The 17159-nt window shown below is 35.9% G+C and overlaps 1 protein-coding gene across 8 annotated transcripts in view; it reads right to left on the bottom strand.

Moving 5' to 3' along the window:
• Positions 1 to 17159, bottom strand: part of ptprfa (protein tyrosine phosphatase receptor type Fa) — a 563163-nt gene that overhangs the window by 291833 nt on the left and 254171 nt on the right. Inside the window, exon 8 of one of the 8 annotated variants that reach the window (XM_030132451.1) lies at positions 11829 to 11840. The exons of the other annotated variants lie outside the window; for them this stretch is intronic. Within the exon in view, the coding sequence (XP_029988311.1) occupies positions 11829 to 11840 (12 nt within the window). The remainder of the gene's footprint in view (positions 1 to 11828; positions 11841 to 17159) is intronic. 8 annotated transcript variants of the gene reach the window in all.

The following is a 17159-nucleotide window of genomic DNA, read 5'->3' as shown; positions in this document are numbered from 1 at the left end:
GTTAAGTTACAGGAGCCAGCTGTTTATGTTTTATATCTTGGTAAATCTAGTTAAATTTGTGTGTACATGGAACAGCTTTCAGAACATCCAGCAAGGTGTGTTTTAACCACATGTAGAAACTAGAAGATGTTTCCTGTACAATGAACCCTAATTCATGTATTTTAAAGTTTAAAGTGCTCCTGCTCTAACCTCAGATGCCATTCCATAAAAACTATAGATTTATATAGCTCCATATCTTATTTAATACTTCTACTCAGTTGTATATTTTGCTTTTATATTTGCCTTACATGTGAATTGCATCAATTCGTGATAATGATTTTATTTTATTGTTTTTACTACCGGTGGTTTCTTGCTAGAATTATTTCAGTCTTTAGTCTTTGAGTTTTGCTGTTTTACTGGATTTCCTTTTTATTACTTTTAATCACCACTGTGTGTTGTTCTTTACCAGGGGTGTCAAACTCATTTTCTTCCAGGGGCCACATTCAGCCCAATTTGATCTCCAGAGGGCCAGAGCCAGTAAAATAACAGCATAATAACCTATAAATAATGACAACTCTAAATCTTTTATATGCAAAAAATAACATTAAATGATGAAACTATTTCTATCCAAAACAAAAAAGATGTGAATAACTGGGAAAAAATTAAATTTCTGAAGAAAAATAAGTACTATTTTATCAATATTATGCCTCAATTTATGATTTCTACACGTGCGTTACAGATCAAATCTACCAAAACACAAAACAGGCAGAATACTGTTAAAATTGCACTTATTTTTCTTTAGATATTCCAGGTTATTCACATTTGTTCAGGTTATTGACATTTTATTGTTAAACGATATCAGAATTTAACGTTCTTTGCATGAAATCAAAGAGAAAAAGTTGGTGTTGCCATTATTTTAGAGGCATAATGTCATTATTTTTCTCACATTAAACCAAGAAGAAAATTTGGAGTCATCATTTATAGGTTATTAAGCTATTATTTTTGAGTTTGATACCCTTGACTGTTAATATCTTCAGGGTAATTTTGGCATTTTGCACTTTGTAAATTCACCTCGCGGGCCGGATTGGAACCTTTGGTGGGCCGGTTTTGGCCCCCGGGCCGCATGTTTGACACTTGTGTTCTTTACTTATACTACAAGGTTCTTACACTCAAAGTACATAAAATAATACCTTCCTCTTTTGTAACTACGGCACAGTGGAGTCACACCACAGAAAACTTCAGAGCAGTAGATAGAGTGTTGACTGCAAACACTAGTGATCCAAGAGGTTGGTGGATCTGAGGAAGAGTCGATGTCGGGAAATTCTGCGTTTAAACATCTACCGGCTATTTGCAGTATATAGACACCTAAGATGGATGAGGATACAAGATGATTTTATTTATCTGGCTCTATTTTTATTTAATTGAATTGTTCCATTCTACATTTATAACAACAGGAGCTGGTTTGTTGGAACCAAATATAAAAAGGATTATTTTAAGTACACTCTCAAAAATAGAGGTACCAGCTTGTACTTAAAAGGGTACAAATGCTTGTCGCTGGGGGTGTACTTTTTTGAGAGACATTTCTGTACCCTTTTGAAATGGTCCATTTTTGTACCTTAAGTACTTTACATAGAAAGAAAACTCTCGTATAGTTGATAATGCCATGATGTTTAAAGTTTGAACCGGTGGCCTAACTGAGAAAAAAAAAAACAAAAAATAAACGGCATAGGCAAGCTACGACATCAAGACATGGAGGTGTGAATGAAAACTTGATAAAACAGAGATTATGGCAATAATCAGAGGTTCTAATAAGCTAAATAAATTATTAGGGTATTATCATTGAGCTAATTGGGCTATTAAATTAAAACACAAATTATTATTAAATATAATATAAAATAATTACAGTATGATATATAATAAATAATGTGCTAAGCCTAATGTTTGAACTATAATTAGGCCTACTGTTAAGTTCTCCTAGCCTATAGCCTATTCTCATGGTCTACACACATTTTTTAATGCTGCAGGGTACCTTATAGTACAAATTTGTACTTTACATAATTTTGGACCCTTTTTCATAGTTTAAAGGTGCAATTCTGGCCTCCTAAAGACCAATATTGTACTTTTGAGAGAACATTCTTAAAAAATGTACTTATAGGTACATAAATGTTCTGATCTCGTACCTCTGTTTTTGAGTGTGTACAAGTACCCTTAGATTGTATGGTTTGTGTACCTATAATTATATGTATTTGACCTTCACCCATTTATAGAAATAGTTTTTCAACAGCTTCAGAAGCAACTCATTTATTTCTATATGTTGACAATGGAGCTTTTTTTCTTTATAATGCATAGCTGTAGCACATCCTTTTTTATTATACTATACATTGTTGCCTACAAAGTTGGAATTTTGTTTTCAGACACACTCCTGTTTTTATTCCTATTTATACATATCAGTAATCACCTTTGATCAGATTACTGAGTCACAGTTACACTATACCTATCAAGAATATATTGTCACAATCATTTCATGATAATAGATTAAAAAAAAAAGATCCAACTTAATGGGCAACAGTGTAGTTTATACATGAACTCCTTTCCCATTCATTCATCATCAGAGCAAATGATAGAAAGACACAAATAACTTGCTGAATGAAGTAAATCAGACCTCATGAAAATGTCATTATAATAGAAATATTGCTTACATTAAATGTAGAAAAAAAAAATCATTGCAAAAATATAACATGAGGTAACATTGAAGTTGAATGAATTAAACCCACTCTTTTTGTGTGTTTAATAGCAAACTTCTATTTTGCCCAGAGTGTCACTGTTTAGGCTGAGTTTATGAAGCAGCAGGTAGTTGGACCCTGAGGTCCTTCATGTCATGTATTTATAAAATATGTTCTTTTTTCCATCAGTATATACCTTCTACTGTCAGTTTGTCTGATTCTCTCTCTTTTTTTTGCCTACAGCTAATATGACTGTCAGTTTTTACACCTATTATTTACAACATCAGGAAGCAATACCTGTAAATGTCATGGTTTGAGTGAATCCGAGCTTAAGGCAACAGTTCAAATATGTTAAAGCTTAATACTTTAAATGACTAAGGATTTCACAACTCACTCTATATGAGACATACTTGGAATTATCTTCATTCATTATGTATCTATAACTTACCTATGCCACTAATAGTTAGACTGAACACATGTGGGGACAATTGAGTTCTTTATATTCTTTCTTTGTATAAGACCCCTTTTGGGATCAGTATATGTTCTTTACCCATAAAGACCCAGCGCTACATTAATGTCAGTTCTCAAATCACATTTTTTCCATATCTAAACTTTCTTAAGTGATTCATCACCGTTTATTTATAATATTATCCTCTGTATTTTGTATTTTATCAGTATAAATCAGATATTTTCCAATATTAAATTCACCGATCATGTAGATGTTCATAAAAGCTCAGATTAAAGTTGAGGGTTATTATATCAGAAACAGAGAAAACTGCAGAAAAAGTGACTTTTTCAGTAAAAATCTCTCATTAACTGAACATAAACCCAGTGTCTCCATCCACTGTCATTGATCAAACTTCATGGGTTTTACTGGTGAATCAATGTTGTAGAAGATGACAGTGTTTCCATGGTAACAGCAGAGCCTCTGAACGGCCAAATGGGTCATATCTGATAACCACGAAAAGACGACAAACTGCATTTTACACCAGTTATTTATATGTATTGATAAGATTATTGGACCAACAGATTTTTTACATTTTAGATCAGTAGATGGTGTTGGTCGGTGATGGATGTTTGGGTCCTTATGGGTTAATATTACTTACCTCTAGTGTCTAAACCCTTATTCTCATCCTCCAGGAAGTTTATCACAGTATCCCATATGCTCTTTATGTCTGATAATATTGTACAATGACACTTTATTCACTATTGCCTCTTTATTCCACTGTTGCTGCTGCTGCTATATGCACTACCACTTTAACTCTACTGTTGTTGCATACTGTGAATTTTGTACATATTAAGAATTTATAACTTTTTTTTTATCCTTTTCAGTTTTTATTCTTTGCATATTTTTTATTGTAGTTTTATTCTACCCTACTTACTTTTTATATATTCTATTTTAGATTTTATTCTTTATCTTCTTATGCTAAAACTGAGACCTTGGTAGCTACATTTGTGTACTACAATCGTGTAACATCGATCGAATAACAATAAAACTGAGTCTGAATCTGACATATTTTGATTTTATGTGAATAAACTGAAAAAACTACTGAAACTATTTAAGTAACTGACTAATTCAGCGTGATCTCACCAGAGAAATGACAATACTGGTCAATAAATGAATGGGTTTCAAATTACCAGTGTTAAAACAGGGCCATTTGGTGAACTCCTGTAATCCTATGAGTGACTGCATGTAAAAAATAGCAACAAACTTTAGAGGAATATATTTGAGGATGGCTATGGATTTGTTTTTTTGTCCTGTTTCAATCCAAAGGTAAATGCTGTTTGTTTTTGTAATGTTTGTTATATTACTTTATTACGTTAGCACTAACCAGGATCATTTTCTCACCTTAACTAAGCTGTTTTTGTGCCTATACCTACTTGGATGTACTTTTCCACTGCTAGTATCAGCTTGACCCGCCTCGATTCAGGCTGGATCCTTTTAGCCACCTACCCCCTGTACTTCCACTGCAGGGTTAGTACTCAGTGGTTGATGCTCATTACAATGCAGTGTAAACTACTGGAAGCTACTACTGAGGAAAAGGATGACACTTAAAACTGTAAGTTATAATTTCTGAGAGAAAGTATTCTAAGATTGTTTCATGTGAGAATATACTGTGGTCAATTCATCAAGATCGAGTCTAACCCAAAAATGTGCTTGACTGTTTTCAGAAGTTTACCGCTTTGCTTAAGCGGGTACACACATAAAGATAATCAGGCTGTTTTTGTCATGATTTTCTCCCTTCTAGACCAAGGACGGCAAACGCCAGATTATTTTATGTTTTATAAGATTATCCAATAAGATTATCCTGTGGTCTGAGGTGTGTTAAGAGTGAATTTGGCCTGATAATCAGCTCCGAAACAGGTCGGGGCTGACAATTGTTAATATTTAACTTGTTCAATATTACGATCTTCATGTGTGTGGGGAAAGCAGATGACTCCCGAGTCATGACTCTGCGAATTGTGCTGTGGAACAGAATGTAGCCAATCAAGAAGCGAGTTGACTAAGGAACAAGCAGGCGTAAATAAAAACAAGCATGGCCGACCTAACCTGTTTCTTTTTTTTGGTTTGGGATTTTTCCGTCAAAAATAGTCCCAAGAACACCATCATTCCCTCCTCTTGTATGTCCTTTTTCATGTTGCGTGTTGTGTTTTTCAGTTGTTGCTATGTTTCTTCTTCTTCGTTTTTGTTTGATCACGTTTGATCATCCGAGATTTCTTTCTTGGAGGACTAGATTCTAGATCGGTGGTGGGACAGAATCGTTTTGTGTGTGGTGTGCTGTGTTTAGATTATTGGAGCACACCACACACAGTACGATAAAGTGTTCAGTGCCTGATTTTTTATCTTCATGTGTGAGGGTCTGTAACAGATACAAAAAAAATCTCTTCAGATTTAGAAAATCCTTATATGTGTACCCCGGTTTAGAATCTCAACACATACTTACTAATGAGGTGAAAATTCTGGACTGGACTAGTCTGTGTTAGTGTTGCTTTGGTTTACTTGGAACCTTGATGAAGATGATGGTAGAAATAGTATCTGATAGTGGTCCCTGCTGAGTGGAAAGGCCAAAAAACGGTAAGCAAAGACAAACTGAGCTGATATTGTCAGTGGAAAACTAAAACAAGTGTCTCATTTTAGCCTAAATACAAGTTATGCAGGAGTCTTTAATGCTATCAACGGTATTTTGTGTTCATAAATGTCATACACATGTATATTTTGGTACCATCCAACTTATTCTGCTGTTTAGGTGTGAGGATGGGTTGAACTAATTAATGCCTAAAATAATACCAACAGTGCTAATTCTGAAGCAATACAAAGTAATTTTAGAGTATTTAAAGGACTGCAATTACTATTTCTGTGTAATCTATCTAAATAGGTGTGATTTTTAGTTTTTTAATAAGATTTGTACCTATATGTTTGATAATGTGCAATAGCATCCTACATTTACTTTAACTGAAGACATGACCTGATCTTTTTTTAGCCTTCTATAAGAGGCAGGCCTTTATTGCTCATGTGTCTGTTTTTATCATACACTATACTTTGATGCTTTCTGACATTCTTCTGTTTACAAATTCAACACTCCATCCTTCCTTAAGGGCTGTCTATATAAACCCACCACTATTTCCATCACTACAGCAGCATAACAATATCATACTCACCACTCTACTGCTTCTGTTTTCAGAAATAAATTATGTTTTCATTTACTAATTAATAATTAATTCCAGTCACTTCTATTTTGTCAGCACAGATGCTGCACATCACAACTGATGTGCTCAAAGAATATGCACTTTCTTGGCAGATCCTTCCCATCAATATTTAATAAGTGTAACTGAGAAAACATTATATAAGAGTTTGATTAATGTGGGACCATTCGTCCATTCATGTCAGGTGATGCAGTGATGCTTTCTGTGGTTAAGTGTTGTCTGTGCTGGCCAGCACTAAGGGGCTCATCATGTTAGTCCATCAAAAACCATGAAGTTACCCGTGGACATGGAGTATGGTCACGGTGCAATGGGTAGTGATAGTCTGAGTCAGAGGTTACACGTGAGTTTGTTACTGGTACTGTCAGTCTAGACAATGACCTGATGGGAGGGTGAATAACTGATGGGTTGACAACAGACGTGGAACTGAATCTGTCACTTGCCATGATGACATTTAGGAGTAACAGATGCACATTTGAAGCAGCTGATGCTGCAAAATGCAGACAAACTCTGATAGTAATTGGCATGCCATAAAAAAGAGAAGACAGGGAGGAGAGGGATAGGTACAAGTGAGAAGTTCTGTGGAAGCCAAGTCCTGATAAAGAATAAAAGGTTGTAGAAGCTGGGTGGGGAGACAAACGCCTAGATGCATTGCAAAGGGAGTCATGCAGAGTTCAGGTGCAGAGGCAGCAACATGCTTACCACAGGATTCATGAACAGTCGCAATCAAAACAAGTTTTTCCATTTTTTTTCATATTTTCTTAGCATTCTGTACCATGTCTGAGAAATAATTCTTATCTGTTACACATTGTTTGTTCTCCTGGGGCTCTGTAGTTCATTGCATCCATCTAGTTTCTTGAGTTTAGTTGTCATTTTACAATGTTTAGGTGTCATTTTACAATGTTTTAGTTGTCAGCTGTAGTTTACTGAAGTGCTTAAAGAGCCACAAAGTTTAGACAGTTACTACTGTAAGCTCAAAGAAGTGGATGTAACCACTTGAACGTCACCTGTTCCTTTGTGGATTACAATTCTGAACCCTTAGTTTTGGCCGTCTCTGTTTTTTTATTAGTTTATTATTTTTGGAGCCAGAAGTGACCATATTTACATAGAGGGTGACAGGTGAAACTTGCCAAGCGAACACTACTGCTAACTTGTCTGATGAACTGACTTTTGGCTTCCATGCTCGTACTTTTTCTTCTGGTGATGCTCTGATAGGTCACTGGGTTTTCAGTCATGTTGGAACAGCTTTCAGTGAACAAAACACTAGATCGATGTGACATAAAGCAGTCACTCAATGAGGACTAAAGGGGAGTTCTATTACAGATCTTTTTTCTCTCTGAAATGATCACTTTCTTTACCACATGAGACACAAACATTTAAGCACCGTGAAAGCATTCAAGGTCAGTAGAAGAAGACAAATGGAGCATGATGATGCAACTTCACTCTAGGCAGTGCAAGCTGTTTCAGAGAAGATCAACTCCTCTTTGAAAGGGCCTCAAATGAAATATTCACCTGATACATGAATAATCCAGTTTCAACAAAATCTTTATCTTAAACTGTCCATAATACAAATCATTTCCAAATCAAATCCCCTGCTCTCTGGTGTTACATGAGAAGTAATTAATATCAGGCCTTCAGAGGAGGTAAAGTTTTCCTCACCTTCTGTCTGACATGAGGGTGAGTTTGAGGAGATGAGGAGCTTGTGGCACAACACAGCATGAGTTTGCTTTTTGCGAGCAACTCAATATGTGAAGCAGAGGAGGGAATAATATGAGCTGATGTACAGGGACACCTCTGTACATGACAGCTTAACACTTTAAAAGCATTATTTAAAATAGAAATAATAACATATGATGATGAGGGAATCATTAACATACACAGGTCTATAGATTCAGCTCCATGGATTCTATACTGTGTTCAACCTGCTTCACCGTCTACATGTTGTAGTTGTAGCAGTGCCTGACCTAACAGGCAGTGAAGACAAGGCAATAAAAGCCAAAAGTTGTACAAAGATTGCTTGCTTTCCTGATGATTTTGAGAGATTTCTGAGGCTGAAAGGAGAATGAATGAGCTTTGTTCCATCACTGTGCACTGTAGTGTGTGATTGTTGGAAAGACCAGGTGATTGTCTCCTGGCCTTTTCTTTGGTCATGGCTTTAGAGTTGGGTTGTGACAAGTTTTCTTTAAATTCACAAGAAAAAGAAAGCTGGAGGAATTTCATCAAAAGTTGAAATAAGAACTTTTTTGCAGCATTTCCATGTGGACAAAGAAAGGTGAGGGTTTACCTTGTAAGATCAGAGTGAAGGCCATTACCTTCATTACCTTTGGAAGTTTTAATGTGTTTTTGTGTTGCGTTTCTATTTGAACAGATAAAAAAAAAAAAAAAAAAAAGCAACAATGCTTCTGATATAGGTATGGGTTAAAATAAGGCTGAGTGATGCAGCAAAAAATGTTTCTGTGATATCAGCACTTATACCAATAAACTGAACAAGTGGTTTTAAACTGTTCTTCATGGTCAGACCATGAAAAACAGAAATCAAAAATCATGAGCAAATGAAATAAACCCTAACTACAAACAAACAAACAAACAAACAATTAAATAAATAAATAAATAAATAAACAGTACTGTGCAAAAGTTATTTTAGCAAACTTATAATGCCCATATTTATGTATCCCATACTTGTGCACAGTACTATGTATACAGTCACAGAAAAAATTATTAGACCACCCCTTGTTTTCTTCAATTTCTCTTTCATTTTAACGCCTGGTACAACTAAAGGTACATTTGTTTGGACAATGATAACAACAAAAATAGCTCATAATAGTTTAATTTTAGAGCTTATATCTAGCGTCATTTTCTAATCCTTTCATTTTCCCTGTTCACATGGACAAATACAATGTTTTTAAAGAGGCCAAAACATGGGAAAATTGATCTGTTTTGCAAAATACCTAGATTTGTGTGGATGGGGTTGATTAAGAATTAAGCCATAAATGAAGCCTTGTATTTTTAAATTTTGTAAAAGCCATTCATTCTTCTTTACAGTCTACACTGTCATCTTTACAGCCTCCAAAATCATAGCGCATGCTCTCCTCAAACTTGTAACACTATAGGATAACTGAAATATGAGCTTATACGATCCTTTGTCCTCATGCAGCTTCTTTGTACATGTTCTCTGAATTCAGTCATAAAGCTATAGATAACAAAACCACTTTTTTTTCCTGCAGAATAATAGACACAACAAGCTGCACCATAAATCCACATATCAAACACAAACACTTCAGCGAGGGCCTCAGTTCTCTCCAATAATAGTCCACACTCCTCCATTTCTGAGCTCGTCCATGTTCTGTTAATGATGCTGCAGTAAGAGTCTTGGAAAAAGCTGTAAACATGTTTGAGGCTATTTTGTTCGCTTGGAGAGTTGAGTTTTCTAGCAGTCATAGATAAGAGGAGAGCATGGTAAAAACCAGTGTGAGCTCAGTGCCCGCTGCTCAGCGTAATGATGGTCAGACAGCAGATGAAAGCTGGGATGAGCCATGCCTTTGAATTAGTCAAGACAATGAGAGCATGATCAGCATGCTGGAGAGGATGTCATGGGATAGAAACGGTTGCAACATTTTGTGAAGTGAGCATCAACACTGCACTGAAGTTATGTCATAGGACACAAATGAATCCACCAATAAACTACGCATTTATTAATGTAGTTAGAACATGTAGAGGAAGGTAGAAGAGTAAAGCAGGGATTGTCATTATCAAATCCATGAATAATACATCTTTAGTCGCTTTTCCATTGGACATCTGCACAAAACTTAACCAATATTTACTAAATGTTGAAAAAACAGAAGTGCGTAATGTCGGTTTTTCCATTAAATCGCAAATGTGCTGATTTGTTTATTTATTATCGTGAGATGACAAGAGATGTCATTCCATGAACATGGTGAGGAACATAAATATGGAGTTGATTTACAGATATATTCATTATTATTATTATATATTACCCCTCTATCTCGTACTAAATTAAAAAATGATTGGGTTTCCAGTATGTCCACACATACCGCAACATATTTCTTCTTCTTCTTCGCTTGTAGTAATGTCTGTCAACATCTGTTTTTTTAATTCACTTGACTCTAGCTGCGAAAAAAGGTCTCTCCATTGCAGCTTTGCTTGATATATCATTTGCGCTACGCCTGAAAAACCACCTCTTGCCAGCGCAAAAACTTTAAATCGAAAAATGAGACTTTTAGTGAAATTCATTTTTCCATTTGGTAATTTTTTTTATCCGCAAGTTATATTTGTGCAATTTGAAGGTCAATGGAAAAGCAACTAGTGTCATATAGGCCAATGTACTAGTCAACCAATGGTAACTACTACTAAACTTAATGCTCCTGACACATGTTTAAAGGAAAAGACTGATCAAAATAATGTTTTAGTACTTTACAGCTTGGATTCAACTTCCATTAGTAACATGTAAAACAAAAACCAGTTCCCAAGTTGACACTTCATCTTATACAAGTGCACTTTCCAAAAAAAAAAAAAAAAATGTGTTTAAGAGTAAATGAAAAAGCCTTTGGCTGATAAATTCTGACTAACTGAAAAGTTTTCAGCATCTTCACAGGCACTTCCATAGTGTGGAAACATGGCTGATTCAACAGATACACATGGTCTGTTGTAGTGAAGTAGTTAAACAGCTGGTTTCGTTTGCTGTTTCTAACCTCTACTTACTACAGTTATGTTTACTCTTATCACCTATCCTCAGTGGAAGTTAATGTAAAGCTAAAACCTGCTCAAAAAGTTTGTGGGTAACTCAGCCTGTACAAAATGTCTCTGTAGCTTGAGTTTCAGTTCCTTATAACAATTTCAAGAAACTCAGCTGGAATTTTAATATATAGGCCTTGATTTTATTGTTATTTCTGTCAGTGCATAAAAAATACACCTTTCAAGATGGTGCAGGTGATGGTGCTGATGAAGCTGGAGGCTTTACTGGAAAAGTTCAGAGTTGAACAGTATTTGATTCTCAATTTTATTCGAAGTAGAAATGATTAATTGTGATTATTAGCAGCCGATTTTGTGATTTATTGGTGTTTCTTTCATTCAACTGTCGACCATAGCTAAACCAAACCAAACTAAACCTAAGTGTCCCATTTACATCGCAGACATTTTGCTCATTTCACAAAACTGAAGAGCAGCAGTTTGAATGGTGCATTTAGAACATGGTGCCAGGCAGTATATACTGTTGCAGGAGTAGGGGTGGGAGGGGTGGGGGCTGCATTTGGGAGAGCAGAGGGGTTGCACTGTGGGGTTGGGGTCCTGAGAGAGAGAGAGACAGAGGCCGGGACGGGCCTGAGGCGCCGGGCGTGATAGCCGGCGCAGCACGGCTCCAGTCTGCCAGGCCTTGGCTTTAGGAGGGTAAAGAGTGAGAAAACCAACCTTCCCGTTGATCTGAGTGGTGAGATTTGGATTGTATTTTGGATGGCAGGGTGCAATGGTGATGGAAGGATTTAAGATAAAGTCAAAAAGGAAAAAATAAACAGAGGGAGAAAAAATAAGGAGTGGGAGGAAGAAGACAAGGAGAAACAGAGAGAGTAAAACAGGCAAATATCTGCTTATCCATTAACCAGTGATAAAAGTCACAGTGGAGACAATAGCCTGTGCAGTGCAGTAACACACACACACACACACACATACTCACACACACATAGTACATAAATATGCATTGCAACACACATGCAAAGCAACGTGAAAGATGCACTCTTTACAAAAGCAGCTACATACAGAAGATCATCAGGGCTAATCTGACTGTAACACACACAGCTCTGTTCTACACACTACCCACACAAACACACACAAGTACAATCACACACACTTCTCCTCCCTGTCTTTAGCTTTCCAGCATTGTGTGAGCCCTTCAGAGCCTGTGAATTAAGGTAGCATTTTAGAGGCGCTGAGCCTTGCTGACAACCAGACTTCATTAAGCCCGCAAAGCAGACAGTGTGTTACTGCCCACATTTATTCTGCCCATTGACTGTGTGTGAGCTCAGCCACTGAGCCCTGAAATCAATGAGCACATAAACATGGCCCCTGACACAATTAGACAAACACTCACCTTGGAAATTTCTACTTCTTCTGCCATGTGTCCATTTCTTACTGAGAACTCATTTACTGTATTTCTATGAAGGAGCGTACATTAGGATAAGCCTGCATTAAATCTGCACATCAAGGCCTGTTGGTCGATTTAAACACTGACACATTAAAACATTCTTTGCAGATTCAATTTTTTGTTTCATTACATTCTACAGATCATAGTTTAAACCAGAGGTCTCAAACATCTGGCCCAGGGGCCAAATCCAGCCCACCAAAGGGTCCAGTCCAGCCCATGGAATCAATTTGTGAAGTGCAAAAATTACACTGAAAATATTAATCATTTTAGTTCAGGTTCCACACACAGACCAATTTAATCTCAAGTGCGTCAGATCAGTAAAGTATTATCATAATATCCTATAAATACTCACAACTCCAATTTTTTCTCTTTGTAAATGTAAACATTTTCATGTCGTTTTACTGTATTTACACTAAAACAAACTATCATTTCACAAAAAATGCAAATCACCTTAACAAATATGAACATTTTGAAATGTCTGAAGTGCAAGTTTGCCAATATTCTGCCTGTTTTTAAATGTTTTGTGTATTTGTAGATCCACTGTGATCTGTAAGTTGTAATTTACATGTGTAAATGATAAACTGAGACATAATATTGTTAAAATTGCTCTAAATTTTCTTAAGAAATTTCAATTTGTTCACGTTATTCACATTGTTTTAAAGGATAGTTGGTAGATGTAAATATAACATGGTATAATTTTACTTATTTCGCTCTAAAACATACAGGGATGTTTGGAGTTGACATTATTTATATATTATTATGTTATTATTTTACTGGTCTGGCCCACTTCAGATCAAATTTGGCTTAATGTGGCCCCTGAACTAAAATAAGTTTGACACCCCTGGTTTAAACACTCTCTGCCTTTCTTTACAGGGAGAGGAAATAATTTTAATTCCTTAAAATTGGTGAACTCTGAGTGTAAATATGAGCCTAAAATACATATACCTGAATACATTTTTTTTTAAATCTTATGATAAACGTATGAAAACATTATTCTTTTGAGTTATCTGATGATCAGAATGGGTGTGGGATTAAATACGTTTTTCTTCTTCCCACTCCTTTTTGGGTACAAATGAATGATTTTGGAATTTTGAACTTGCATGTATTCTGTAAATGCTCGAAATAAACTAATATATGAATGAATGAATGAATCTTTACAGTATTATGAATGAATCCTGTAACGACTCAAACTGGTCCGAATCCAACTCGTGAATACTTACAAAAACAGCTAAAAATTCATGTTGACACAAAGGAGACAAATTTATCATTGCCGTCTTGTTTGTGTGCTTATTGATTTTCCCATAAATTTCCCTGAAAGGTGTATTTTAAAGCCAACCTTGTAAATAAATAAATAATAAACTGTTAATAATTAAGCAGACCAACAGCCCTTTCCTGTGTTCAAAGTAAAGTCTGGCATCTGAACAATACCATTTATGTACACTTCCTCTCACACACACCTGAACAAACTTAAGGCACGTGAACAAAAGCAAAGCGATGAAGCAAAGCACAAGAAATGATGAAAAACAGCTGCCTTCTTATGTGGATAGAAGGATAAGCATCTGTGAGATGAACATATACAGTGTGTGTATATGACTGACACATGACTGACAAGTGGCTCAAGGTGGCAATATAGAGAACAAGAGGATGTGAAAACTAAAAAAAGACAAAAATGATGAAAATAGAAGAGAGAAACACACATATGTGGGTTTCAGTGTTTGCTCAGAAGCCGCAGTGTGAGATGAAAATGGAAACCTGAGCTTTCAGCACACCTGTAGAGGTCAGAGGTTAAAATAACACAGACAGGAACCTTGAAAAGAGAAGCAGAAATAACAAATCATACACTTGAAACTCTACATGTGTTGGCTGCGGCTCTGCATGGTGGAAATAAATGAAATAAATACAGTCATTATAATTCTGACAACTACAATTTACTCGATGAGCAAATCAGCCAGGTGTAAAAGAAGGAAACAGAATGCTTCCAAACTATGTCTTCAGTTCTGTTTTGAGGATTTCTGGAAAGTTTTATTTATTTTCAGTTCTCAAAGGCAATTTTTTCATCTGGGGAGTAGAACTGTGCTGTGTTAGTGGGAAACGGATGCATCTGTTGTGGTGAGAAAATAAAGGGAAGTGTGCATCTGCTCAAACATATGTATCTCCCAGACGCACACAGACGCAGGCCACTGTGCTGAAATCGGTTATCTCCTCTTACTTCACACTTACTTTAAATTCACATGGGACAAGTGGTTCCCACAGGTTCTTGATACAACAGCCTCAGTCAGGGATTTACATCTGCAGCATTTCCCCAATGGATGACTGATTTTGTCAATATTTATGCACAGGAAATGCAGGAAATGCAACACTTGTACGGACATTAAAATATCTTCATCGGTGTAATGATCTGTGGAAATATAATTTAATAATCTCAGGATTCCATAAAAGTCCTGTTTATCTGCATCTTTTTATAGTGTAGGATGACTTGTGTATGGAACTTGTATGAATTATTATCTAGAGGAACTGCAGCTGGAACATAAAGACCTAACGTTGAAAATCTTAAGCACTGCGACAACATCAAGTTTTATAGCTCTTATGGTACACTGTTTATGTGATTAAATCAATGCAAGAGATACATGTATACTACAAATATCAGTAACAGCGCAAATATATCATTTTAAGTAAAGGGTCAATTAGTATTTTTTTTGTTAAAAATCAGAGGGATGGAAAAACAGTTTTGACATTTTTTTTAAAAAATATGTCAGTGTGTTGCAGAAATATATACCTAACCCTCCGTAGTAATGTCAAAATGTCTTTCATATATACTGAACAAAAATATAAACGCACCACTTTTGTTTTTGCTCCCATTTTTCATGAGCTGAACTCAAAGATCTAAAACTTTTCTGTGTACACACAAGGTTTATTTCTCTCAAATATTGTTCACAAATCTGTCTAAATTTGTGTTAGTGAACACTTCTTCTTTGCTGAGATAATCCATCCACCTCACAGGTGTGGCATATCAAGATGCTGATTAGACAGCAGGATTTTTGCACAGGTGTGCCTTAGGCTGGCCACAATAAAAGGCCACTCCAAAATGTGCAGTTTTATCACACAGCACAATACCACAGATGTCACAAGTTTTGAGGGAATATGAAATCGGCATGCTGACTTCAGGAATGTCCACCAGAGCTTTTGCCTGTGAATTGAATGTTCATTTCTCTACCATAAGCCATCTCCAAAGCTGTTTCAGAGAATTCATGAAGAAGACTGCGCGAGGAAAATGGTGGTCACACCAAATACTGACTGGTTTTCTGACCCCCCTGGACCACCCAATACAGTAAAAGTGCACATTTTAGAGTGGCCTTTTATTGTGGCCAGCCTAAGTCACACCTGTGCAAAAATCCTGCTGTCTAATCAGCATCTTGATATGCCACACCTGTGAGGTGGATGGATTATCTCAGCAAAGGACAAAGGAGAAGTGCTCACTAACACAGATTCAGACAAATTTATGAACAATATTTGAGAGAAATAGGCCTTTTGTGTACATAGAAAAAGTTTTAGATCTTTGAGTTCAGCTCATGAAAAATGGGAGCAAAAACAAAAGTGGTGCGTTTATATTTTTGTTCAGTGTAGTTTGTTTTTAACTTAACAGTTTTTTTGTATTTCACTGTCTTGAGCCACAAACAAAAATACCAAACACTCAATAACTGTCATTTTTTTAACCCTTTAAATGCCATGTTTGTAGTGTAAAAAAAATTTTTTTTGCCAATAAACTATATAAAAATTGGATTACTTCTTTTTTTTATTTTTGAAGTCTGGCATATGTCAATGATTAACAGCAACATTGGTCAATATACATTATTATTCTTGATGCTAGGTCCAATTTTTACTCACTTTGGAGAAGGGTAGTGGTGCAGTAACTTTCCAATGTTTACAATGTGCTGATTTTAGTGGCTGGGTTAGAATGTTAAAGAATCATGCGAAAATGACAACTTTTGAATTCTAACCTGATACAAACTGACCTTTTATAGCATGAATTGCAAAGTGTGCATAATATACTCACCCTTATACTGGAGGGTTAACCCTGTAAAGCCTGAACCATTAAATCAGTGACAGAAGATTGCAGTTCTTTGAAACTGGAGCCTTTATTGGTCCTTCTGAGCAACCCCCTTTCTTTTTTTGTTTTTTCCAAATATCAATTTCCATGTATGAGTTTCAATTTTGTATCATATTTGATAAATCAGGTCTCAACGCTCAAATGTTATTATTTTCGAACAAACAAAAACATAATATAACACAAACATGTCTAACAAATTGGTAATTCCGTTCCAAAATTGGCAAAGTTCTGCCTCTTTCCTCATTAATAACAATTTCGTAGTGTCACTGGAAAGGCCTCTGGTAAACGAATTCCTCCCCCCTGGTGGATTATTTGTGTATTGCATGTATCTAATTGTATACATCAGGTTTTTGAAGAAAAAAAATGTCACATTGATCATGTAGAGGGCTTCAAAACTCATGTATCAAATAATCAGATCAAAAAAGTTAGCATGCTAACCAGCTAGCCCTGTCTAACCCATGCCAATATAATAATATGGTACATCTAGAGGTGA

This window comes from Sphaeramia orbicularis, chromosome 4, assembly GCF_902148855.1.
Source record: "Sphaeramia orbicularis chromosome 4, fSphaOr1.1, whole genome shotgun sequence".
NCBI classification, from domain to species: Eukaryota; Metazoa; Chordata; class Actinopteri; order Kurtiformes; family Apogonidae; genus Sphaeramia; species Sphaeramia orbicularis.
This window is presented reverse-complemented; position numbering and strand designations above follow the sequence as displayed.